This window comes from Lonchura striata, chromosome 10 (assembly GCF_050655825.1).
Source record: "Lonchura striata isolate lonStrDom1 chromosome 10, ASM5065582v1, whole genome shotgun sequence".
NCBI lineage: Eukaryota > Metazoa > Chordata > Aves > Passeriformes > Estrildidae > Lonchura > Lonchura striata.
Genome location: NC_140712.1, coordinates 13,109,779 through 13,136,140, shown reverse-complemented (window position 1 = coordinate 13,136,140; position 26,362 = coordinate 13,109,779). Strand labels below are relative to the sequence as shown.

General features: G+C 41.9%; 1 protein-coding gene across 5 annotated transcripts in view; it reads right to left on the bottom strand.

Annotated features, from left to right (window-relative positions):
* Positions 1 to 21,450, bottom strand: part of LOC110474227 (tropomodulin-2) — a 34,694-nt gene extending 13,244 nt beyond the window's left edge. Inside the window, exons 1-3 of one of the 5 annotated variants that reach the window (XM_085588763.1) lie at positions 21,410 to 21,450; positions 11,045 to 11,248; positions 9,036 to 9,192 (exon numbers count right to left, since the gene is read on the bottom strand). In XM_085588763.1, coding sequence (XP_085444889.1) covers positions 9,036 to 9,192; positions 11,045 to 11,170 — 283 coding nt within the window. In that variant the 5' untranslated portion in view covers positions 11,171 to 11,248; positions 21,410 to 21,450. Of the gene's footprint in view, positions 1 to 9,035; positions 9,193 to 11,044; positions 20,803 to 21,028; positions 21,111 to 21,409 lie in introns of those variants that run through there. The other 4 variants (XM_085588762.1, XM_021537448.3, XM_021537449.4 and 1 more) reach the window with 4 other exon arrangements.
* Between the last annotated feature and the right edge of the window lie 4,912 nt (positions 21,451 to 26,362).

The following is a 26,362-nucleotide window of genomic DNA, read 5'->3' as shown; positions in this document are numbered from 1 at the left end:
TAGCAGCAATTCCACAGGGCCATAGCCTGTGGAGACAAAGCATCTCCATCAGGCAGTAAGTGATTCTTCACAGGCCCAAACCCAGGTCCCACTTTTCACAAACACTGATCCCAGCCTCTACTGTCACCTGTAACATTGTAAAGGGACACAGGACCTTGAGGTTGGACTAAACTGGACAAAATATGTGGTGTAGTTGGTCTTTAAGGACTTTGGATATGTGAAGGTCAAGTATCTTGCATAGCAAGAAATCAAGGGGTAATGGAAACCTCTAGAGGCTCAAACCTTTTCTGTACAGCTCACATATATAGGAATACAATTTTAAACATTTGCTTCAGGCATATGTAATTCTTGGATAACAGCCTGAATCTCGTTAAATGTGTACATGATTCCAAATGATAGTTTCATTTAACACATTCTTGGCAAATGTTTTAGAGAAAAAAATCTATTCTTGGTTATATGAAATATTTAAAGGGGCAAGGTCATGTCAAAGACAGTAATAGATATCTTTAATGTATGTGGGCCTTGCTGGCATCCAGTGGTGTTTAAAAATATTCTTTTTATTGCTATCTAGATAAGAACATTCCAATGTGAAGAGATGCTGTAGTACAGTAGATGGAGGTTAGAAAAGTTTCTGTATTTAGCATGTTATTAGGAATTTATTACCTGTCCACCAGCTGCAAAACAGTGTGTCTGTTTATAGACAGCTGTCAACCAGTTTTCCTTCATTATTTAAGGACAGAGTTTAAAGATTCAGGAGGTGTCTCGTAGTCCCACAGCTGTACATTGTAAATTCATTAGCCAGTGCATCATGGAATTCACTGACAAAATAAAATATGGATTGTGGCTTCCTTGATTCAATGGTCCAACTTAAAATTTATTACTTGGAAGAAGCCTTGGAGGAATAGTGACATTTTATTATTATAAAGTGAGATTTATGATGAAAGGCTGCTGCTCTTGGTGTTCTTTATATTCACACTGTGTTTTAGAAGATACTTTATTATTACTTTATGTGGTATAATTAATGTTGGCTGTGTTATATTTTTCCTCCAGAATATGCTAATATTCTGTGCTAAGTTATTAGTAATAGCTTAATTTTCTACCAATGAAAAACACAGTGACAAAAGTTCTGTTTATACATAACTTGAGCTACTTGGTTGTTAACAAGAAAAAGATAACCACACTTCTGTATAAGAATAAGATATTTTTTGTTTAACTGCAACCAAAGTTCAGTTGAAGTAGAATATAATTTCATTTTTACACAAGCATAGAAACCCAAAGTGTGTGGAATCTGGAGTGCTTTCTTTCAGTGTGAAATTTTAAGTGTGCATCACTGCAATTCTCCCTTTCTTTTGGCCAATCTGAGCCAAAAGTGCCTGAGGTGACCTGGGTGATGACTGAGGCAGCTGATTACAAACCAGGGACTCTCTGAGTGTGAGTGCAGTGGGCAGAGTTTTGTCTGGGCTCAGTTTAACAGCAGACCTACTCCTTTCACCCACTGCAAAACAAGGCTTCTATTGAAGCTGAAATTGGATATGGTTTTCCTCAAAAGAGGCTACATGAAACAAAATCCATTGACAACCAGAGGGAAGAAAGATTCAGAGGAAAGCACTACAGAGAGACACAGAAATGTGGACCAAGGTAAAAGGAAAGCAAATTCTCTATAAAAAAAAAGAAATTCACTGGGAACAGTCATGAAACCATAGATGTAATTTTGCCACTTGGTTCAGCCAGGTCTCTGTTCCTGCATTGTGCAAATGCTCCCATTAAAGCAATGTCAGAGTAAAGCAAGGAAATGAGACCTCCACCTTCTTACACAGTAATAATTTACCAGCATATGCACATCTATGGAAGGATTTATTAAATTAGCAGGGAACTGCTTCAAGTGTATTTTCCTGAAATGATTTTTTTATTTATTGATGTATAAGGAGGGGGAGAAAAAGGAATTTGGATAGTGTGGTTAGTAGGATTTTAGCAGCAAGTCCAATCTAAAACTATTTTGAGGATTTCACCTTTGTAGTTTGCAGCATTTGGAGCAGCATTTCTGGTATGCCTCCTGTATTCCTTCCTTCTTATATCATTTGACTTTTATGAATAAATAAAAATTGGCACCATTTTATTTTAGTATTTTTTTATATTTAGTATATACTTGGTATTTATTTCCATCTTGTACAAGTCAAAACTGTATAAGCCAAAACTCGATAAAACACAGAGCAATGGGAAATAAGCCCATTCATATTAGATGAAATAAATCTCCTTTTAACATTACATTTTTAAAGATATTTACTTAATTTTATAATACAAATGCATTTTCTGTTATAATTGTAAAATAATAATGTACTTTATTTTTCTGTATAGTGTAGCTCAGATTATTGTATTTTCAAGAAAATACCTGGTTACACTTACTACTTCTGACTTCTCAATGAATCACTGAGTACAGTGAGTGCTTGTTTGTTCTCAATTACAGAATGCTACACTGACCTTGGGAGTGAAATTCAGTAATCCTGGAAATCTGCCTTGCATAAATCACAGGCACCTGATTCTTTTTTTCATTTTTCACTATTCTTTTCTGTTGACGCTTTTTTAAACACCTCCCTACAAATATTCTATAAAAATGGAGCTAAATTAGTTCTTACCAAGAATAAATTTGTATTATGAAGAAGAAAACATGCGAAGTTCAAGTAAGCATGAAGCTCAATGCCAGTAGTAATAAAAATGCAGTATCATAATTGTTGTTGTTCTGTTGCTCTTGGATTAGTGTCTGCATATTCTAGGCTTTAAAAATTATGACAATGGAATAGGAAGGCTGCGAAGATAAGCATTCCAAAGTTGTTAAACCTATTGTGCATAAACACAAAAAGTGAACTCAAGTTGCACCAGTATCCTTGACTTTGATCAGCATGCTGTGATTCTGCCACTGCAGCAATACCCTTCAAAGAACTCTCCTGGAAAGTATACTTGCTCAGACAAAAATAAACAAAAGCCAACCTGCACTTTTTTAAAACAGAAGGAAACCTAGAATTTCTTCAGACCCTCACGTGGATTAACACAAATTAGAATGCAGTCCTAGGGCAGTCCTCTGCATTATCTCCTGGATTATTCACTCCACTAAGCATGCAGAAAGCTCTTAAATCTGATGTGAAATGGTGGTAGAAGAGGAAGAAACTCAAACTGTGCCACTGCACTTCAGGTCCTCCTGGACATCAAAGACCTTTGAAATATGGGCAGAGCTGAACACTACACTAATATGTTCCTTTCTGGCCTCTTTTCTCCCATCCAACACATTCTTCTCCTCTTTTCCTTCCCTCATTGCCCCCTGTGCCTCCCCCATCCCCTATGTCTCCTGGTTTTGAAAATCTTTAAGTTCTAACCCTTCCCACCACCTCCCTTTCTTCTGCCCTCCCTTCCTTACCACTGCTCTTCTCTAGTGCTCCTTTCCCCAGAGCTGCAGATCCAATCCTTCATCCTGGAATATTCATACAGCTCCTCAAACCCCCACTCCACCTCTCTGCCCCAGCCTCTCTGCTGGCTCTTTACTCTTTTTTCTCAAGTACAGTGCCCTTACAAAGGGAGGGGAGCTCTCAGATGAGGAATTTCAAGAGCATCCTGAGAGCCCAGCCATGCCAGCTCCCTCTGGGCACTGCTGTGCTGCCTGCACAGGCAGGCAGGAGCTCTGACCAGCACTCACTGCAGGGAGAATACTTGGAGAATGCTACAACAAACTGGATGTACAAGAAAGCACAATATGTTGAGGATGCCAGACTTCAGTATATTTCCCTTGGGATTCCATTTCAAGTCTTCTCTTCAAAGCATGGAGGCACTGCAGGTCATAAAAAAAAAAAAAAACAGCTGGAAAAATTTACTCTAGATGGATAAAACAATGTGTTTTCTCCTAATCTTGTTCCTGGAAGCAGCTAAGTCCTTTTTGCTGACACTTTCCAAAAATTCAACTCGAGGCAGCCTCTCAGCATGGGAAATTTCACTGTGAACTGTGCAAGTTTGGCAAAGTCATGAGCGACTAAAAGAGTCTTAGAAAAGCAAACAGTGAAAGGCACTGGCCAGAGGCATTACTGTCAGCAACTGCAACACTTTCAATGCCTTAAGAGACAAACATCAGTTCTAAATTTAAGCCCTAAAGAATGGGAAAAAGGTGGCAAAAATTTAAACAAACCATTTAGGCATTGAGGGTGAAAGGACTGCCATGTCAATCCAAGAAAGATACTGTGTCTCTGTATTAAACCCTAACTTTTGAAAGCAGTCTGTTAGACACAGTGGAATTGGAACTCATTAGCATCTACTTTAATACTCTGACCTTCTGAAAATGACTGTCCTTATTACTGGTGCTGTATATTGATACTCTGCTTGGCACAGAATCACATGCAACATAGATGGTCTCTGCCAGAGCAACTGAAAACACAGCTTTGGCCAGAAGTTCTCTGGTACTTTCTTCCCTTTCCCTTTTATCAGTCAGCTGAAAATGTTAGTATTTAATCACATACAAGCATGTTCCCCTTCCCTTTCCAGCCACAAATAATAATAGCCCAGTCCACTGGAGTTTTTCCATGACTTTGATGAGAACTGGATCGGATCCAGAATGAAATGGTTTGGCAAGGAGCAGAAGACCTTGTAGAAAACTGGGACAGTGGTGCAGTGGTGAAGGGTTGAAACAGCAATCCTTAAAGCACCCTTTCATAGCTAATGACATTTCACAACAGAAGAACTTTTTAAAATTGTGTTTCATTAGTACCATACAGTTCAGAGAAGCCATGCAACAAAGCAGAAGCAGAAATGCTGGTACCAGTTGATGTCTGCACCACGGCAGGACTCAGCTTTTAGCTGAGGTCAGGCTGCAGAGAAGCACAGCACTGACAGAGCTCCAGAATACTTTGTGTCTGCACTGCCCCTCGTGTCCCACCTTCTCTTTTTATTCCTGGGTCATTCCTGAACTTGAAAATGATACTTCACGTGAAAGTGATGGAAGTCTGGTAACCACCTGTCCCAGTTATATGTGTTAAGTACAGTGGGTCAACTGTACTTAAGTACAACCCTAAGCAACTTCCACAGACCATCAGCTTCTATGTAAGGATTTCTAGAACATCTATCCTAAGTAGGAACAAATCCAAAATACACACAATAGACACTTATAAACTGCCCATCACCATGGCCCCAGTTATCAGCCCTTACTCTTCACCTACACTGCTCATTATTAACAGACATCCGTGTTGCACAAGAGCTCCTGAAAGCCACCAGATCATTTCAAATCACACAATGGGGCATTCAAATGAAGCACCCAGCCCTGACTTGCATTAGGGAGGATGTGGGTAAAACAGTCTGATAACATTTCTCAGTGGCCAGCTTTGGGTGTGAGCCTGTGATCATTTCAGCCCTGGTTCGAGCAAACCTTGGGTCTCCACTGAAATCTGAGATCTATCCCATACAGACTTAAATCCTTTTTGTACAGCAATTAATGAAGTACGTTACCAAGCTGCAATATGGCAGAGGTCCAAAACCCTAATGCATTCCATATGTTTGATTGTTTTTGCCAAACATCTCCAACCTCTTGAAACCACAATTACAATCAAAAACAAGGCAATTTCCTGCATAATCAGCCCCCAACCCCTGTCTTGGGCTCACATTTAACACTTCCTGTGTTGTAACCATTCTGCATATCCCTGCAGCTCTGGAGTTTGTTTTAGCTTGTTTTCTAGAACAATCAAAACCTTATGGTTGCTCAGCATATAGAGACCAACATAGGCAACTGAGTTTTTGTCCTTCAGCAGATGCTTGGTATTGCTTCTTGGTCATGAACTCTCTAATAAAATATTAACAACAAAAAAAGAGAGGCAGTCACAGTAGATAAAAAATCATCATGTCCCACAGACTGGTCTGGAAGGAGGATATTTTAAATGTCACCTTCTTTCCAGCTCATCAGTGAATTTCCAAGTTTTAGCTTTGTATGATAACTGTAAGAACTGGTAGAAATGTCTCTTTACATTTAGTAGAAGCATCCCACTTCCTATAGTTGGAAAAATAAATGCTTTCCCAGTGGCAGATAAATATCATAGTACAAAAACTGACAAAAGTTCAGACAACACTTTACATACTCTAATCCTACTGACACACAAATATTCTTAGGTCATAAATACCAAATGACAAATTGGCATCAATTCCTCCCAAATATACACAACTGGATGACTTTTAGGGCTGCTTGAGAATTTAATTTTTAACTAGCAGAAATAGCATCAAATTAAATTTGAATTATTTAGAGAATGGCTACATTACAGTGCATTTAGAGTGCAAAGAAATAATTCAACAGAAATCTATATCATATAATCATATAAATATTTACCAATCTGTAAATGCATCTTAGAGACCATCAACATGCAGAAGATGAAAAATAAGATTTTCCTCAAGAATTCTTCTTTAGAATTCTTCTGAGGACACATTTTAGAAATTTAAATTATTTTTCCTGAACTAATTACTGAGCTTTGGAAGAATACTAATTATTCTCCAATTAAAGCATCTAGCATGTAGTAACAGATTTGAAAATGTCATTCAGGATTACTTTGTTTCCTTGCATGGGAAATATCTTCTTAAAGTGTAAATCAAGTAATTTATATTTTAATACAGCCATCCTGTTGGTTTTTTGTTTGTTTGTTTTTAATTGAGAGTGTCAAAATGAGTAACACTGCATTTGGCAGATGGAGATTTCAGTTATATATTCTATAAGGCTCAGCTTCTGCATTGCTTGAAGTCTGGTGGTGTTTCTGTCAGACACCTCCTGCCAAGCCACAGAGGGGCAGCAGGACTCACACTCCAGTACCAATTCAGGATATGACAAGCACAAAATAAACAACTTTGTTCTCAAAGTCAGTTCCCTTAAAGCAGCACTAAAATGACACTGTGCAGCCCATCAGCTCTCAATTGTCAAGGTACTGGACCTCATCAGACCTCAGATTATTTCAGTTATTTCTAACCAACAAAGAAACAAAGGGTATTTTCATAGCATTTGGCCTCTGACTTCAAAGAAAATGTCGTATAATTCTGTGTGTTTAGATTATAATTGTAAAATGACTGCAGAAATCACAGAACACATGGTTGTTTTCATTTGACTTAATCTGTTAAAGCTGATACTGAGGATTTTGTCATGAATTTGTATGGTACAAAGAGGAAATTAAGGGAATAATTCCTGTATCCTAAAATGCTGCCATTACCTCATAATTGTAATAATTCTTGAAATTATAATTTTGAAGTAAATGAACACAGTGAATCAAAAGCCAAATTAAGAACAGCTTTAAATGCTAGGAGGGCTGCACTCACTCTGTGCTCAGGGGGAAGTGAAACGTGGTTGAAGTGGTTGGTTGTGTTTGCAAAGCAGTGGTATTCCACACCAGAGACACCAGGAACTAATAAGCAGAACTAATAAGCACTTTAAGGGCATCTGGAAGCAAATTTAGGAATAATATTGCTTCAGCTTCATCAAAAGAAAACTGAAATGGACTAAACAGCCCAGTCCATGCAGTACCACTGTCAGGAACAGTTCAGGGTCTCATTTTGTACAGATCAAGGGCCAGTGCTATGGGTATAGACAATTCCATACACTGCTGGGTTTTGTGCACTGATGTTTCAGGCTTATTTGGAGATCTCAGATATAACTACAGTGAAAACTGAAAAATCTTAATCTTAACTCTGTAAATACCAGTAAGGTGAGACATGACTGAAGGTGTTGGTATAAATATCTAGGGACCTGCAAGCAGTGACTTGTACTGCTCTGACCCAGCAGTGTGCAGGAGACTGAAAACAATTGGTAATAAATCCATACTAGAGTAAAGTGCTTTCCTTCCTGCACAGTGTGTGCTTGACTTCTCCTGCTACTAGCAGGACCTCTGCCCTGTCACTGCATGTCAGTGGGCTCACAGTCAGCCCTGGAAGAGCAGGATGTGGGCATGCTGATGGGGGGAAATGTAGGTTAAAGAATATGCTGCATGCTAAAATGACACATTGATCAGATCTAGCTGGAAAATGTCTCATTTCACTGAAATCATTGTTTCAAAGACTGAGAACACAATGTAATGATAGTAACAACTCCTGGCCTATGAAATGCTATATAAATAACATTTTACATCTTTGATAATGGTACATAATGTAAAAAATGCTGCCCTTGACTTAAGTCTGCTTTCCCTTAAGCAGATCCCATTGAAATAACAGCAAATCCATTACATGGCCAGAAATGGACCCAGACACAGAAAGTTCCTTCTTGAATGAAGGGGTTGCCTGAGGCCATCATTTTTGTACTTTTTATAAACAGGGAAAAGGAGCTAGTGGTGCTAAAGGAATATTGTTTGTTTAAATTATGACTGTTCCTGCCCTGAGGTTATCCTACCAGTGTTTAAATTATTAGAATTAGGTTTTCCTGTTTTTCCCCCTTTTTCCTGTAGCTGTAGGACAAGGGTAGCAGGGAAAGTGTCTGCATGAATAGTATTGCCATATGTGATAGTAAACAAGTGGAAAAATAGTTATTTTTTTGTAACTGTATTCCCTGAGCTGTTACGTACAGCAGCTGTAGGCAAGATTCACTCAGAAAGGCATTTATGTGTTTCCTCCTGAATGCCTCCCCCAGTGCAATGGCCCAATGCTTAACAGGGACAGTCCCTGTGGGGCTGGTGAGGGCAGCTTTGTGCTTGAGTGCACCCAGAGGCACTGGCTGACCAGGAGCTGCTGCCTGAGCCCTTTGTTGGGCTGGTGCTCGTGTTCCTGTACCCCCAGCAGGCCATTAACCACCACAAGCACAGAGCTGCCACTGGGGCAGGCACAGAGCTGCCACTGGGACAGGCACAGAGCTGCCAGTGGGAGTGCAGAGCAGTGAGACAGACTCTGGCAGCAGCTGAAGCTCCCCTTCACCTGCTGCAGCAGCAGCCCTAGATCCAACGCCAGCCTCGCCCCGCGCCGCCAGAGCCTCAGCTCTCGTGTCCCAGCACGTGGCACAGAACAGCAGGGCACTGCCAGTGCCACCCTGTGTCACACAGCATGGCCAGTACCTTTCTTTTCCCCTGTAAAGGGTACGAAGTCTTCTCTGTCCTTGTGCTCCAGAGCTTGCTTCTCCAGGTAGGAGAGCAGGCGCTCTCTGTCGAAGGGGCCCGTGGCAGGTTTAGTGGTCTGGTCCTTCTGCCGAAATCCCGCTGGAAGCAGGGCGTTCTGTGAGACAGGGGCATGCAAAGGAGAGCAGGCAGCTTCACACAGTGCTCCAAACCTCAGCTCAGTGTCACTGGTTCCTAAGTGAAATCATTCTTTGCATAATGCTCTTGGGTGAGAGCAGTAACACACGTTACCTGAATGCAATCATGAAACCCAGCATATCATTCAGCCTTCTTGACTTACTACCCACTAATATTTATATTAACCATATTCACAGTCAGAGCACAGAAGAACCAAGTAAGGTCAGAGTCCTTTGTTACACATATTATAACCACAGTTTGCAGTCCAGGCAGATAAACCAGGATATGTTTTCTGTACATTTCCTTTACTCTTTTACCTCACTGTTTTTCTCTCATTGAAAAAAAATTCCTTTTATTCTAAAGCAGATGTCTCTCAGACTTCAGAAATGAATGGCATGCACTAAAGAGACTGGTGAATGAGGTAGACTTCAGCTATTCAGAGTATGAGGAAGCAAGCAGATAATTCCCACTTTCAACACGTGGGATCCTGTACAACATGTAGCTGTGGGTTTCATCTGCATCCTGTAACATAGGACCAAGAACAAGGTCCCCACATTTCAGCCCAGGAAATCCCAAGAAGAAATACAGGTAGATGGACCTTGCAGTGCACATGCAGTAATGCCAATGTGCTGAAGGTGCCCCAGAGTACTTCAGAAACATTTCCTCACTGGCCAGAACATGCAAAGTAAATTTGATCCATGGCAAATACATAGGGAATTCTGAGCACATCCAGTGAACTCAAGTCACCAGCTATTTTACCTGTGCATGCACAAATGCGTCCAGAGTGCTCCAAATTCACTGCACATATGTAGCATAAATACAAATGCACCATGGACTGATTTACTGGGTTGGTTGGTGTTGTTTTTTTAAATGGTTTTCTGTATCTCCATTTGAGATGCCAGATACTTGAAAATCTAGATGTGGTTGTAGTGTGGGAAGTGGCAACATGGTGGGAGAGAACATTAAAGCCCCCCTTCATTTCCAAACAAACTGGTGCTATAGAATTAGAAGCTATAAATCTATTGTGCTTCTCCAAATTCATTTCGCCTCCAGACAGAACATTTTATCTGCCATTTTACCTGCCAGTTTTCAAACTCCTACATTAGTTTGAATATTTTCAGGTAGGTACAGTCACAATTCCCTGCATATTTGTGACTGCAACCTCATTATTGTAGTGGTTCTCAGACCAGAAATCTTTAAATTCTTTGTGAGAATTTCTCAATTATTATATATAATAATTACATATTACATATTCCAAATAGAATTACATATTATATCATCTATTGTATATATATAATTACATATTACATATTCCCAATACATAATTGGTATTTATATATATATATATATATATATATATATATATAATCCCAATTATTCTTACTCACTGGAAAATGACAGTTTTGTGGCTGAATCCTATTTTTCTTGATCACGCCCAAATATGTACTCTTCAGATAAAAACATGTGCTAAACAACACAGTCAACAGATTTCAGAAGTTCAAGAGACCTGATCTCCATAAACACAGGTTATGTTTGTTTATTGCTGTGCTCAGAATCAGCAGCCATAAAAAGCTTCTCATTGTGTTGCAGTGTGCCAACACGATTAAAGATTTAGATTGCAGACAAGCTCATGTCTAAATAGACATGGGATAGATCAAGAGCACAGTGACTTTTAGAAAAGTAGCACATCACAGCAGGAATACAACCAAAATGTCTGTAGCTGAGCTGCTCATACTTTAGGGTGCACTGTCCCTACTGCAATGGAATGCAATAAAAAAACACTGCAGTGTGTGGCATTTCTAACAGGCAGTGTTGCAATTATCATCACTCACCTCAGGATCAAGGTCATCAAGAACATGTTCTAGCTGCTTCAGTTCATCCTCTGAGAGCTTGCTGAGTATTTCATCTTCGTTGATATTCTTGTACTTCTCCAGCTCCTTTCGGAAGGGCAGAGACATGGCTCCTGCTGCTCTGCTCTGCTCTGCTGCTCAGGATTTCAACCATCCAGGGGTACCCAGCTCCTCCAGCCGTGCTCGCTGCTAACAATAAAGCATTGTGAGCATCTCCATTTAGCTGAGAGTCCTGGAAAGCCCACGTGCTGAGGGTCACTGTGACACTTATTCATGAAAACAAAGCAGCAAGATGTCCTGGCACAGCACAGGGGGTGTGGGACGGGCGGCAGCCAAGGAATAGCAAGGACGGGTTCAGTGTACTGGGGGCAGAGCAAACAGCAGCTTCCAGACATAGATAAGGAAAATGTTAGCAACTTTTCCTTTTTTTATAGAAATATAGCTGGTTTATTTCATTTGCTTGGAAACAGTATCTGTTTGCTCTTTTGGCCAGAAGCAAAGGAAAGTGGTAGAGTCACAGACAACAGTCTAACACTAACAAAAAACAAAATGTTATGCCTTGAGGTATTCTATCTTATCCCAGCTTTGCTGGTGGCTGAAAGCTAACCCACATATTTTGCCTGACTTTTTGGCACATTCTGGTTACCTAAGCATCTTTCAGGTACACTGGTAGTTAGTCTTATTTCAGCATGTTTGGATATAAATGATAGCACATATTATCAAAATTCCTGGAGTAAGGAGATGCTAGTTATAGCTCAAAATATTATCTGTAATTCAGTCTGTTACATGGGAGACCTGCAGAAGTTCAAAACTTGAAGAAACATGAACAAAATATGAACAGAGTATTTCACAAACTCTTTTAGTTTTACAATTTGAATATGATTCCTTGTTAGATGACCCCAACTGACTGGGAACAAGAAGATCTCATTTGCATGACCACAACAGCCATTGTCACATTATCTGTCATATGACAATATGACAAAGGATTCTCTGTCTTCACTTGCTCTTTTTTTTTTTCCTGTCCAGAACAAATTCTAGAACCAGAATCACCCTGTAAAGGGATAGAGTGAAGGAGATTTAATTTATTATTAGAAACAGCATTACCTGGGGACTCTCAGGGTGCTCCAGGCCCTCCCAAGTGTGCCCGAGTCCCACAGCAGCACCAGCACTCTCCAAATGACACAGTCAGCTGTGCACTTTTACAGCTGAGTGTTTGCATTCACAAATTTCAGAGTTATAGTTGATATGGAAACCAGTCAACTGGCACCTACCACTGATTTATGTATCAACCCCAACCCTAATTTCCTTTGGGCAGGTTTTTAGTGGTCATAAGCTGATAAAATCCATGTGGGTTCTGTTGCTTGTCACATGATTTGGAAGCCTGATTTTTATTTTTCTTTTATTCCAAATCCAAATAAAAATATTTCATTTACTTAAGAGTTTCACTATTTAAGTACTAGATAATAAATCATATTATATTTTTGTATTTATCAAAAAGACTAGAAATAAGCAGCCTATTGAAAGGGAAGGGAATAATCAGTGGATTTAAAATCTGAAATATTTGGAATTCTGTGACTACTGCAAGGCACAATAAGCTTTGACCGGAAACTTAAAATATCCAATTCCAAGAAGAATCATTATTTTGCCTACACGCTTTCTTTTTTCCTTATTCCTGCTCTGTTTGTGGCTGCTGTTTTCCTAGCACAACATCATCATCAAGCAATTCCAAATGTCAGGATAGAATTCAACCATTCTTTAAAGTGAGAGTTTGTTTTTGGGAGGTAAAAGTTACGGCTGTTGTGAAATTTTCTTATAATACCAAAATTTCATCTTATGCAATGAGTGTGGGGGATATTTTGACCAAAAACAGTACAAAAGAACTAATGTTTTTGTGTACTTAGTGATTAAGAAGAACACTAGTTTGATATGTGTTTAATCTGAGCAATTTTTTAACCAAAATTACTTGTTAAATGAAAGCATTTTATTTATGAATTATATTTATTTAAACTGTAAAACCAAATTGAGCTGCAGTACACCATTCTGCCCTAGGGCATCAGGTGCCTTCTCTAAGTTCCTTTGGATAAACTCATTACAAACATAACATTTCAGCCAGCAGTCATTAACAGAGCTAAAATATTTCTTTGAGGGGATTACAGCTTTTTAAAACTATTTAAGTGAAATGGTTATTTTATTAGAGTTTAATCACATCCCTGAAAAAGACAGAAATGTAATCCCAAGGTTAGGGTAATTAAATATTGTAGGAAAAGCAACTTGTAAGAGTCCAGGAGAGTTTCCCTGGCTGAGGGTCAGGGGTTCAGTTGTGCAGGACACCTGTACCAGGACCTCTCCTTGGATGTACAGACTGCAGGGTTACTGCCAGGAATTGTGGCATCAGCAAGACCATGGACCTGAGAGCTGCTGTGAGCTCTGCAAAGCTGCACCCGGGTGAATCAGAGTATGATCCTGTGCACCAGACACTCCCACATTCCTTGTGAACTGCCCAAGCACTCAGCCATGAAGGGAAGACATGCCAGGAGACATTTTGGACAGGTGACAACTGTCGCTATTTTAACTTTTAAGAAGAGAAGGTGCTTGATCATGTCCAGCAGGAATGCCCCAAAGAGGAATTTATACTCACATATGTATCAGCCTAACTTCTCTCCTGGAATGAAGCACTGTGTTGAAAAACCCTCATTAGACTGATAGTGCATGGAAGAGCCTGAAATTGTGCTTTTCTTGCCTGCACACATTTGCAACAGAAATTCCCTTAATATTTTCCTTTCACAACAGAATCCTACTCTTTTGTGACTGAACAAAAGCAGAAGACACTGTTTAGAGAATTTCTTTGTCCACAATGCCTGAAAGCAGTAAAGCCTTTCTGGAGCTTTCACTCTGCTGCACAGGCTGCTGCAGGCTGGGCTGAAACACCCATTGCTCCTGTCCCGGGTTTATGCTCTCCAGTGACCTTTCACCAGAGCCACAGTATCACAAATCAAGGGAAGGAGATAAATCCAGCAATTCAGCATCAGTCAGACAAGGAAGGAAATGCTGAGCTCTTGATTCACACACACTGGAAACTGCTGCCTAATGTGATGATAACGATCTCCACCTCCCTAATTGGATTTGATACTGTTAATATTGTGTATGTAAACAGAGCCATATGCTGTCTGTGCAGCTCCTTACTGTGGCCTGAGTGTGCACAACTATTTACTCTTTGCACATTTCTTCCATTGGATTTGCTTTGTTGTGATTTATTGTGTGAAAACTTCAATTAGTTACAAAAGCAGTTCTAACCCGGAGCTCCCTGCTGCTGTTATTTTGAGCATATAAAAGCAGATCAGGTGTCACACAGCACAAGGGAGATGTCCAATCTAGCCACAGAGACAACACACTCTTGAATGTTACTCTGCATTAGGGACACTGAGGGAAGCAGGATGGGGGACCATGGATAACACCATGCAGTTTCCCTTCAAACCTACTGGGAAGAGTGAAAGAGATTAAGGATTGGGGGAGCACATATCCCATTTGTTTTTCTCCACTGAGTTTCAGTATAGAGCATCTCAGTTTCTCATGGGCCTAAGCTCCCCTGTTAAACAGCAAAGCCCAAAAGGTGATATCTATGCTCGTTCTGGATGGGGCAGAACTGTAAGAGGCATTTCTGCTACCCACATGCTACTTTTAAACCTTTGTGGAGCACAGAGGTTTCACAGTGAGCATCAAAGAACCTCTTGCTACATCTGTGTTCCTGATTCCTTCTAAAGAAATAAATACATATGGTGTTATTTGGGGCAGCTTTTCACCTATTCCTGTCAACATCAGCATTCAAAACATGTTTTCAAAGAAAAAAAGGGTGCCATTATTCAGCCTACATAAAATCGTTATTGCTCAGTGTAGTTAATACCTGCTGTGATCTAGCCCCTCTGCACCTTGCTGTGTTCATAAATACTTTTTGTTATGCTCATACAATTCTGAAAGGGCTTTCTAGAGGAGCCAAGCTGCGGTTTCTGCTGATATCACAACACTGTTGTAGTCTTCTACTGCTGATACAGATGTTTCTTTCTGAGAGTGAATCACTCTTCTGCTGAATTAGTGTTGAATGTCACAGGGTCCCACTTCCATTTGCTTGGATCCCATAGGAAATGTTGGAACAACCTGACCGTAGAATCTCCTATGGACCAGCAGCTACAAATGCACTTCAGGTCACTCCTGCTATCCAAAACACAGAGTACACACTTAGAGAAAAATCTGCCTCTGGGGTCCTGCAAAGAGGAGAAGACTGTGATACAGAGGATGTGAATTTCCAGGTTTGATAGTGTGTATAAGCTAAGAATGAAGCTGCATGACAATGTGCATTATTAAGTATATAGAGATATGATGAATGGGAAATTAATAGAGTTCTTTGCATTTTTATTGGAAAAAAAAGTATTTTTTTATAATCAGGTTTGAGAAATTGTTCTCATTTTTGCAAATTATAGCATCTGATCTTTATAAAGGAAATCCTGATGCATGACCTATTTTAAACTACCTCTGTATCCAGAGTGGTGGATATTTGTGTTTTGAAAAACAGTTGTGAAATTGATCTGTAAATGTGGAAAAAAATCTTCCCTTTCTTTAAATAGACTCATGTAAACATGAAAATAAAAACCAGGTGGAATTAATCCCAAGTTAAATTGATACTGGAGCAAATAAATAGGATTGGGGCCATTATGATTAAGAGCCGTATTTGTGCAACACAAGCAGATGCTCAGTAGAAGGAGGATGATTGTCCCATGCTGTCCAGGCAAGGAGTGCCCCCACCACTGAATCCAGTGCCAGACAGGGAACATTAGAAATACTCCATTGTCTGACATATAAATAAGGTTCCTTTTTAATTTTTATACTTAAAAGGCAAGACAAATGTACCAATGTATTTTCTAACCATGAACATATGGAGGATGTATACTAGGAGATCATGTTTTGCAGCAGGAGTTTCATGAATCTCAGAAAAGTTAGGAGGAATGCATTAGGGCCAGCACAGAACACAAGTGTGGCAGGAACAAAGCACTACAAAAGTGGGGTTTGTGTGTGCATGATGAGAATAGAATTAGCTACAGGTCCTGATGTCAAAGAAATTCACATAGGTAGAAAATGGAAGAGAGATCAGTAGAAAAGTATTTCCTCTTCTAGAATCCCCCAACTTTTCTGTCTGTTTCCCAAAAAACCTTCAGAACATAAGAAGTGCTGAACTGCTGCAGCCTAGTCACCTTTTCTAAGCCTTTACATTCATGACATAGCATGATCACTTTGGGGATCAGAGTAAGTCACCTGTTGAAGGATTTGTAGAACTGGGTTCTTCAGTGGGTGTCTCTGGGGCTGGCAGGGGGGAGAGCTCAACTGCACTTGGCACCACCTCAGGGCTGGTTCTGGGAGAGTCAGAGTGTGGCCAAACCTCTCCAATGCCCAGCCCAGCTGCCATCCTTTGTCATACTGCAGCAACGAATCCCTCAGAATCTCTGTATAGTTAAAATGCTGTTTTTCTCCAGAGCTAGAGTTACTTCATGCTCTATTCTCAGCAACTGGTTTAGTCCTATACAAAGAGCAGTGTATAATTAACAATTATGTTGTCCTAATATCAGACTAGGCCTGAAATTTTAGGATAGTCATTCAGTGATGGAAAAACTCCACTTGATAATTGGATGTGGCATTCTGAACCTTGGTAATGTTTATGCTACTCTATAGTAGCATCACAGTTGGCTGCTTAAATGGGGATTGATAACTTCCATGCAAATAAAATGTGAGACATTAATTCATTGTAATGGGACCTCAGTCATGCCCTTTACAAAAAAATAACCACCATGTATATTGCAAAATTATCCATATGAAAGCACTGTTATTTATAGAAGACATAAAGGGATGTATTCCCTCTGATTGAGGTAACATGAAAGGTTTTTCCCTGGTGATTAAAGGAAGATGAAACATTGATGCTTCTCCCACTGAGGCAGAATGTTACATAACGACCAATTTCTGATTGTTTCTAAAATATCATTAGTGGTATTACTCATAGCCATTCAAAGCATGAAATTGAGTCCTGGAAACGAAGTATTTCTTTACAATGCCTGATGAATTTATAGCTTGTTTCTGGGTATCATGGTATTTTTAGATCATAATTGTTTCCAGACAAACATATGATGACTAATTATACAGTGACCATATGATGATTTAAGTCTTAGAAAATCCAACCTTTAAATCCCTCATTTCCTACCTCCAAGAAGAGGATGACAGAACAAACCTACGCCTTGCAGACAATGGTGGTCTTGTGTATGGTGGTCTGACATTTCAGTGATGCATCAAGTACAGGAAAACAGCAGAGACCTGTTTGTCTGACCTGTCTCTTGCAGCTGAACACTCCCCATTGTTTCCAGAGGGGCACAGTTTCATTATAAGCTAATGAAACAATCTTTCTGCTCACTGCAGCTGGTAACTTTGTAGAACTGGAAGGTAGGGTTCTTCCGTTTATGGAACCTATGTGATGGTTTGAAAATCTGTGCAATGTTAATTAGCTCTTCTAAGATAAAAACAACAGTGACTGTCTGAAACTGAGGGTGGTGTGAAGTGCACGGCTGAGAATCATGGAGGACAGTCTTTTTATACAGGCAAAACAGAGGATGAAGTGGCAGCTCCACCCACAATTTGTCATCGGTGTGCTTCACTCTGATGTGAACAGAAACACCCTGCTGCTGAGCTGTACCAGGGGTGGCCGACTGATGGTCCCTTGGATAAGTGCCCATTTGATTGCAAGCAGAAGAAAATGGCCCTATTACCTTCTGAGGGGCACCAATGATATTTTAACCTCCTTCAATAACTAGCAGACTGTGCAGGTTTGCAGCAGACAGGTGCTGATTTACATGGAACAGGTAAAGATCTGAACCCCTGGTCAGCACTGCCCCAGAGCTGACATCTCCCAGCCTGTGACACAGCAGCCCATGGCTCTGTGGCTCCCAGGGGAGCATGGATCATACACATTACAGGAACAGCTGTCATGTTTACAAGGAGGTGTCTTCATCCAGTTCAGAGTTCCAGCTTTTTTTTTTTTTTCTTTTTGTGTAAAGAACTGCAGTCTTTGTAATCAGCACATCCACCATGAATGCAAAGCAAAGCACACGCTCTGGTAGGAAGACCTGCAGCTTTGCAGCTTTGCACAGAGGCAAACTTGGAAAGCCAAAGGCCAGGTTCTGGTATCCTCCTTGACTGATCACATTTACATGGAACGAGCTGCTGTGGAGCCCCAAACACCATCAGCCACACGAGAGCCTCTCCACTGCCCTGTCAGGAGAAAGAAATGCCTTGTGCAAGGTCAAATGGGAAGTCTGTGGCAAGAAAAGGAACTGAACCATCTTCCAAGTGTCAAGCATTGGACAGCATTTCCTTTGGCTATGGATTCCTTCTTCCATGGACATTTTGTACATTCAAGTGGATCTTTTAAATGAACCCAAGTGAAAGTACAGCAGAGAGACCCAAAGGCTGGCTAAGAGCATGTACTAAAGACTGCAGAACTGAGATCCTGAATAATGAACACTGCTAGGTACCCTCTAAATAAACCTCTTTTTGCATCTTTCCTAAGCTGCTTTTTTTCCTTACAATGTACAGAGACATCATAATTGCCAACATTTTTTGCATTTTATCTGTAAAGCAAAGCCAGAAACCATACAGGATGTGCAGATTCCTACAGCTGAAACAACAAACAGAAGAAGGAATCACCTGGAAATTGAGTTTTATGCTTGCAATGAAATACAGGAGACCAACCCTGGAAACAACAACAGCAGTGTTTGTTTCCCACATGTTGGAAACATCAATAGGAAAAAAGGACACTGGGTAACATAAACTCCAGCATTGTTCCACCTGTGCTGCCAACAGATAACAAACCAAGTGCTACCTTTTTGTCACCACTGTTCTCAGATTTCCCTGTTTTAGCATAGCAGCTGGACACTCAGCCCCAACTGCTCTTTGAAAGAAGGATTTAAAAACTAAGTTTACAGATTTCTGGGGCACCAAATAATGATGACCAAACCCCTTTGTTAAACAGAAGCCACGACTACACTTGTCTGCTGTGGTCAGTAAACAGAACATAGGCACTCACCCCACTGTTAACCCATCATGTACAAATACCTGTGGCCACAGGATGCTACTGGGGCCTCTCAGTGCAAAACTCTGCACAGCCACCTCAGCCCCAGTCAAAAGGACACTCAGTTACAGGAAGCCATCAACCTAGGAGGTTCAATAATATAGGAATGCTACCAAAAAAAAACCCCTAAAACAGATTACTAACAGTAGAAATGCATGAGCATCGCTTGCCAGAAGTTGTAAAATACTGGAGATAATGTTAATTTGAGGAAGGAAGAAAAGGTATGCAAACAGAGAGCAAAGCACTCCACTTTGAACAAAATTATTTAGATTATCAAGAGAGGCTACTGGCTAAGCTCAGACATACAACATACAACCAAACTGGATAAATGGATAAAAATGGAATTTAGGTTGGTGAAGTCACTAAAATGAGTCACATAAGTCTTCAATTTCTTACCCAGTGGTAAAAATTTAAATATATCCATAGTGGAAACCAGTTAAGATGTGCACAGTGTAGAGCACCAACACAAAGGTAGGCAGGCTGTTAGACAGCAAATGAATGCAGAAGAACAGGGAAAGGACTGTGATATTGTCAGTATAATTCAGTGAGACATCACCATGCACCCTGAGTTTGAGTTCAGTTTTCTGGTAACTGCATCCCTTTCAAAGAGTTAGATGATGTGATCCCTACAGTACCAGACCAGCTGTTCCCAGGTGTTTCTTTGCCATTACATGTTCCTCACTCCAAGAGTGAAGAGCAGAACAGAGGAAGTTCAAAGACAATTTCTGAGAATAATCAGTTAAAGTAAAGCTTTCATATGATAAGAAATTGAAAGACTGAATCTATTTACTACAAATAAGCAACTCAATAACTTGATGAAGATTTCCTCTATGAAACACTTTCAAAAGCATAGATCTGCACAGTAGTATAAAAATATAATTACTTCTTCCAATTATTTTAAAATTTGTATTTGACACTGATAAATTTCTGAATTTGTCTCGTAAGTAATAATGTCAGAATTTTTTTCAGAAGTTTATGTCACTACTAAACTCAGGATGCTTTTGTTAGTCTAACCAGTTGTCATTTACTTTTTGGTGTTTATAGTCCTCAGTTATTTTTACATGCTTCTCATTGATTAACTGTGGATTTTTACTCTGGCAGAAGAAATTCCCCTATAGTTTCCATCAAAGCAAATCCCCTTTAATTAGGGCAGCCTGATTATTTTTAATTAGAAGATGACAGAACAGACAGTATGTGATATCTAATGCCAGTGTGCAGGTTTTGAGGGTACACTTTGCTCCTCAGGACCTTGGAAACGTTCCTAAATTTTCTAAATCGGCGATCTCTTCCCGAACCCGGCACTGGTTCGTTTGCTCTGAGCCGCTGCCCGGCGGCGGAGCAGAACCACCCTCCGCCGGTCCTGCTGTATCCGTGACACACAAAAGGCCGGAGATCTCCAAGGAGGGGCAGCCCGTCATCACCGACACAAACACCTAGTTTACGTATTTTATTAAATGCCCCATCTAATTTCTGTCCTCCCACGCGTGACCCGGAGGATGCGAGCGTTCCGCAATAAACAGGGGCGCGCTCGCTTGTCAAAGCTGCGGAGGCGCCGGGGCAGGCGCCGCGTTCGCCGCCGAGCCCGGGCGTGGCGGGGCCGCCCGGCCGAGCCCGCCGCGCCCCGCACGGCTCCCGCGGCGGTCCCGGGGCGCGGCCGGGGTGGCATCGGGGTCGCGCCGCATCCGCGCCCCGCGCCGGGGATGCTCCGCCACCGCCGCCGCGCCCGCTCCGCAGTGCGCGCAGCCCCGCGGAGCCCCCGCGGGCGATGCGTCCCCGCGTCCCGCCCGGCCCGGCCGCCGCCTTACCCCGCCGCGGGGCCGGGCCTGGCCGCCGCCGCCTGCGCGCCGCTCCGCGCCCGAGCCCGGCGCCGCCCGCCGCCTGCGCGCCCCTCCGCGCCCCGAGCCCGGCTGCAGGTGGGTGCCCGGCGCGGCGGCTGCGCAGCGCGGCCCGGCCTGCCGGGCACGCCGGGACTCGTAGTCCGGCGGCGGCGGCTGCCGCGGGCACCGGCACCGGCCCGAGGGCTCCCGCAGCAGCGGCCCTCCCGCCCCGGCCAGGCCACCCTCCCTTCCCCCTGCTCCCTCAGCCCTCTGCTTCTGTCTGCCCCAAGCCTGCAGGTGAGATCCCACTAACCACGAACTCCCTGTCGCCTCTGCCTTGGCATGATGCAGCCTGAGCCTTCCCCTCACCTTGTGGCTCGCAAAGGCTGCGCTGTGCTTTGGGCGCTCTGCCAGCCCGGCCACCGCCCCTGCCCCAGGAACAGCTCTGCCCGCACTCCCTGCAGGGGTACCCGGTCAGCTCCGGGCACGTGTCGGCAGCTGATCCCACAGAACACGGTCTGCTCAACACCTGCTGCAAACTGAGCCAGCCAAACAGGTCCTGCAGCAGAAACCTGCTGGCCCTCACCCTGAACCAAGATGTGTCACCCCAGGGAGACAGTTTTGGAGTAGAGGGTGCTGGGCCCCGAGACCATTTTGATATTTTCCCTTTCTTCTGTTAATTAGTGTTGGCAATTCAATTTATATTTGTTCTATTATTCTATAGTAAGGTTAACTATCAGTTGAAATTATATGTAACATCATTTGAGTGAACCCCTTTTAATTAAGCAAGTCCATAATTTAATTTATCACAATGCTTTCATTGGGTGTTGTGATTTTGAACAGAGGCCCTTGGTTCTGAGCACTAAGTGATGAGTCACAAGTAGCAGAAAAGCTGTTCCAATGATTGGGATGTCTTTAAGTTTTCATTTCACATTGGCAGGAAAATAAGACGTTACCTTGTTAAGAAGCGGATGCTGCACTAGAGTTGAATTTTCCTACAGAAAAAAAGTACAACTAAGAAACACCAAACCCTGCCAAACACCTCAGGTGTCTGTACAAGACTTAGAGCAGAAGACTCAGGCTAATATGAGGGGCTGGAGGGTTACTGTGGGTGTTTTGCCACTGCTGCTAAGGAAAACACCCATATCCACAATCATGTACAGAGTGTAGAAAATTCCTCCAAAGCTGCAGTTACTGCTTGGAACCTCCTTGCCTCCAACTTCTCATAAAATGGGATAGCCAGCCATAAGTTAACAGCTTTTTTGACAAACATCTAAAATGTTATCAGATCAACAGAAATGTGAAATAATTAGATCCATTTATTCTTCAGTCTTTTTCTTTCCTTCCCTGCCTTGAAGCATTCAAAGAAAACAGGGTTTGCATCTGTGGATTTGTTTGTTCAGTCCCAGAAACATCAGAGAAGCTGAAACAAATTGCTTTGAAATCTTCTGCTCTGTAACTTGGTGGCTCAGGCTGAAGAGCAATTTGTTGATTTGGTGGTCTCATTCAGCCATGAGACAGAAATGTGGATTTAATTATTGACACAGTTCAAACCCTCTTTTGGGATTTAATCTTGGCCTGTAGGATCAGGGTTTGAATGAGTCAGTCATAGTTACACAAATACTGGGAAAGGGGAATGTATGCTATCTACACAGAGTGAAAGTTAACATTAGGGTGTTTGTTTTTTGATAAACTCCTACAAGTTTTTTCACTCAGATTTTCCTGTCATGCCTTAAAATTTAGTAAGTTGATATGAAGGAAAATAAATCCTCCCATGATGACCTTTCCATCTGCATGCTTTGTATCTGATGAGAAATTCACTTTATATTACTTTCTGTTAAAAATGTAATAATCCTCTGCAAGGAATATAGAGTTTGGCTGAAGTCAAGATTCTGCTCTTCTTTGGCTGTGGTTTCATGGTTCTTTCTTCCTTATAGCTCATGCATGGAATTTGCAACCAAGAAATTAGAAATATGATCAGTTTCTGTTTAAGAAAAGCTGCAGGTCACCTGTATTTATGAGGCATACCAACAAAACCATACACAGTAAATAGATTAAATGCAGATGTACTAGATAATCTTTCATTCTTCCCAAACTGCAACATTAGAAGAAAAATGTACTCAATACAATTCATGAATCTGAGCTCTATCCCATGTCTGGGCTACAGGAGATCCCATTTATGGGCTATGCCTGCTGTGATATATTTACCTCAAATTACTGTGGCCACCTGCACTGACCATATTTCCCATGTGTGGGATTTTCCAGGCTGGCACAGGCTGACAGGGTAGGGTAAGGCTCCCAAGCAGTCCTTTTTTCCCTGGCAGAACGTTTACATAACATTTTTCCCACCTAGCATTTTAATTTATTTTTATTTATGTATTTGACCTGTTAAAAGAAGTGCAGTGGCAGAGTAAACACCCTAAGGATATAACATATTAAGGGGACAACTACTCTAGAAAAAAAAATTTACTCCACTCTGGGGGATGCCTTTGAGAGCTGGGATCCTGTGGATCCCAAAACAATGCATTTCCCTACAGCCAGTCACAGTTTGGTTCAGAGGCTCTGTGGTGACTGCAGTGTAGATGTTTGGCATTTTTCCAACTCTGTCTAAACTGGGCTTACTGCCAGCAGGTTGTACCAGTAAGTCATTAGCCGGGGCACCCAAAAGCAAGTTTTATTTCACTGAACTATTTGTAGCCAAAATGTGGTCAGTTGTTTCAAAATGTTTATTGCATTTTTAAAATAAAAAGCCACAGGGGCTGTTGTTGTTCATCTGGTTTTCTTATGACACAGCTTGTAAGACTTTGCTTAATTAATTCCTGCTAGAACTGGAGCTTGTCTTCTAGACAACATCTGGACTTGATTTCTATGTGGTGTATATTTTGATCTCTTCCCTTAAAGAGCAGATATTGATCAAATTCAGTGACCTGTAAATAAAAGCCCCTGGTTCAATTCCTGATCAGCAAATTTCAGACCTAAGGTAGAGAAAATAATTGACTATTGCCCACATGTAAAATTACTGAAGTGGGGAGATACTTCTGAAATGGCCTTGAAAGAAAACCAATCTATGTATGCAGCCTCCATTCATAAGATCTTGATGGCCCAAGCCTTAAATGTCAGCCAGCAGCATTTCAACTGGTCAATCCCCAACTATATTTGGATTGGAATTTTTTTAGTTGCATTGCTTTGATAGATAATAGGATTTTCTTGGACTGTTTTATAATGTGAGGTACAGCAAAACATTAAATAACACTATTGTCAAGTCCTCCGTTATTTCATTCAAACTTGCTTCCTGTGAACCCTTCTACATCCTTAGCACAACAAATCCTGAATAAATGCATTTCCATTTAGACACTGCATTTGCTATGGTAGTAACACTGATAATAAATATCTTATCGATACCAGTTAATTTGCAGCAGATATCCAATTGAACCACAATTTTCATTTTGTGGGTGTGGAAAGTGAGACACAGAACAGATGGCTATTTGAAGCCTGGGGCCACCTGGCACGCATGCCACTGGGAACAGGAACAGGCTGAAAGGTGGAAGGGATTGTCACAGGACACAAGATGACCACTACTGAGCCTGGGGCCAGACCCCAGCACCTCAGCACTTTCTGTGCCCCTTGCAGAGCTCTGCATTCCTGCTCTGCTCCAGGCAGCCTGCTCAGGAGCACCTTAGGTTGGTTCACACTGCCCTGGAGACACCCTGGAGTAAAGGCAAAATGACTCTGCTCCATCCACAGAGATGTGGCTCCTCCTCCACCCGGCCCAGCTCTGCTGTCTGTTCTGGGATGAGAATGAGGAGATTTTGGCCAAATCCCCACCTTTTTTACGTGGTCCCATTTAAAGTGGTTTGCAGCTCAGATAGGAGCAGGATCCAAGAGATACTGTGCTCCTCTCTTTATAGAGTCTGCTAATGGTGAAGACCTTTCTGTTCCAGTTCCTTCTCAATGAATGTATCTGCAGGACAACTTCTTCAGCACTGAATTTCTCTCTTTATCTAAAGAGTCAGAGGCCCAAGGAACTTCTGGAGCTCCTGGAGCTGACCAGTATACACTGGGCATGTTTCTTGTAGCACTTTTTTCTTTCATACAGTCAGTACCCAGGGAATTGCATCATTTGGGATACATCTAAACTGTCTTAATGGTCTACTTGAGAAACAAAGCCCTGTGAGGGGTGGTCCCAGATGCTGGGCAGAGCATGTCAGACAGTGTGGGCTCCTGCAGATGGGGCTGAGAATGCTTCCAGTCTGATGGTTGATGCTTGAGCTCTCTCCAGACATGGCTCAGCAGGTGGGCTCTGGGCTGGCCACAAGGCAGCCATCCACTAGAAAAGGGAGAATTTGCACACAGAGCAGGTAGCTACCCCTGTGGCCTCCTACCAAAGGCTCTGTAAACTCATGGGAATGTGCTTGTCTTAACCCTTTGCATCAGAGCATGACATTCTCAAAGTATTAGTGTTGTGTCTCAAGAGAACCAGAACTGAATCATGTCCCTCTTTGCTGCTACTGGAAGAAATATGATTCCTCACACATAATTTGTTTTAATCTGACTCATTAAAAGAAAGATATATAGGATAGAGTGTCAGGCATCACTTTTTGTTATCATCTGCTTTACTGACAATATCCTTCCTGTCTACATCCCATGTGAATTCCCTAGGCAGGAAGATATTTCTGTCTCAAACCACATACTTTGAACCAATGCTCTTCATTTTTACCACATCAGCACTGTAGAGAGTAAGTATATTATGTTTTAATCAGTTTAGGATTATGTCGGAGCCTTTTTTCCTGCTGTGCTCAGCTCAGTGACCAGCAGTGAGGAGCTCAGTGCTGCATCTGCTCTTGCTGCGCATATACATTGTTTCAGCACCAGCACCTTTGTTTCCACTGCTGTCCAGGTCTTCTAGTCACATTATAAACCTTAAAAAAATTGTATACAGAATATTGTTTACTAACACGTGGTGTTTAGCAGGTAGCTGAAACATCCTCAAAATCCTGATGATTAAGCACACACCAGCACATGGGGCGCGCTGGTGCTTGGATTCCACTTGCCCCGTGTCAAGAGAAGCGCTGCAGGAGCTGCGGCCCGGAGCTTCCCGGGAGCCGCCGCTGTGTCCCTGCTCCTTGGGCGGCTCAGGAGTGACCGGCCTGGCAGCCCGGAGCGGGAACCTGCACGTTTTGAACGGAGAGGAAACAAAATGTGGCCAGAGGTGAAGACGAGAAGCCTGAACGGGCCAAAAGAAGAAAGGAGATACAAGAGAGATCTGCACGGCCGAAGCGGTCCCCGTGGGCTGGGGCCCCGGCGCTGCACACGGTGCGCCCG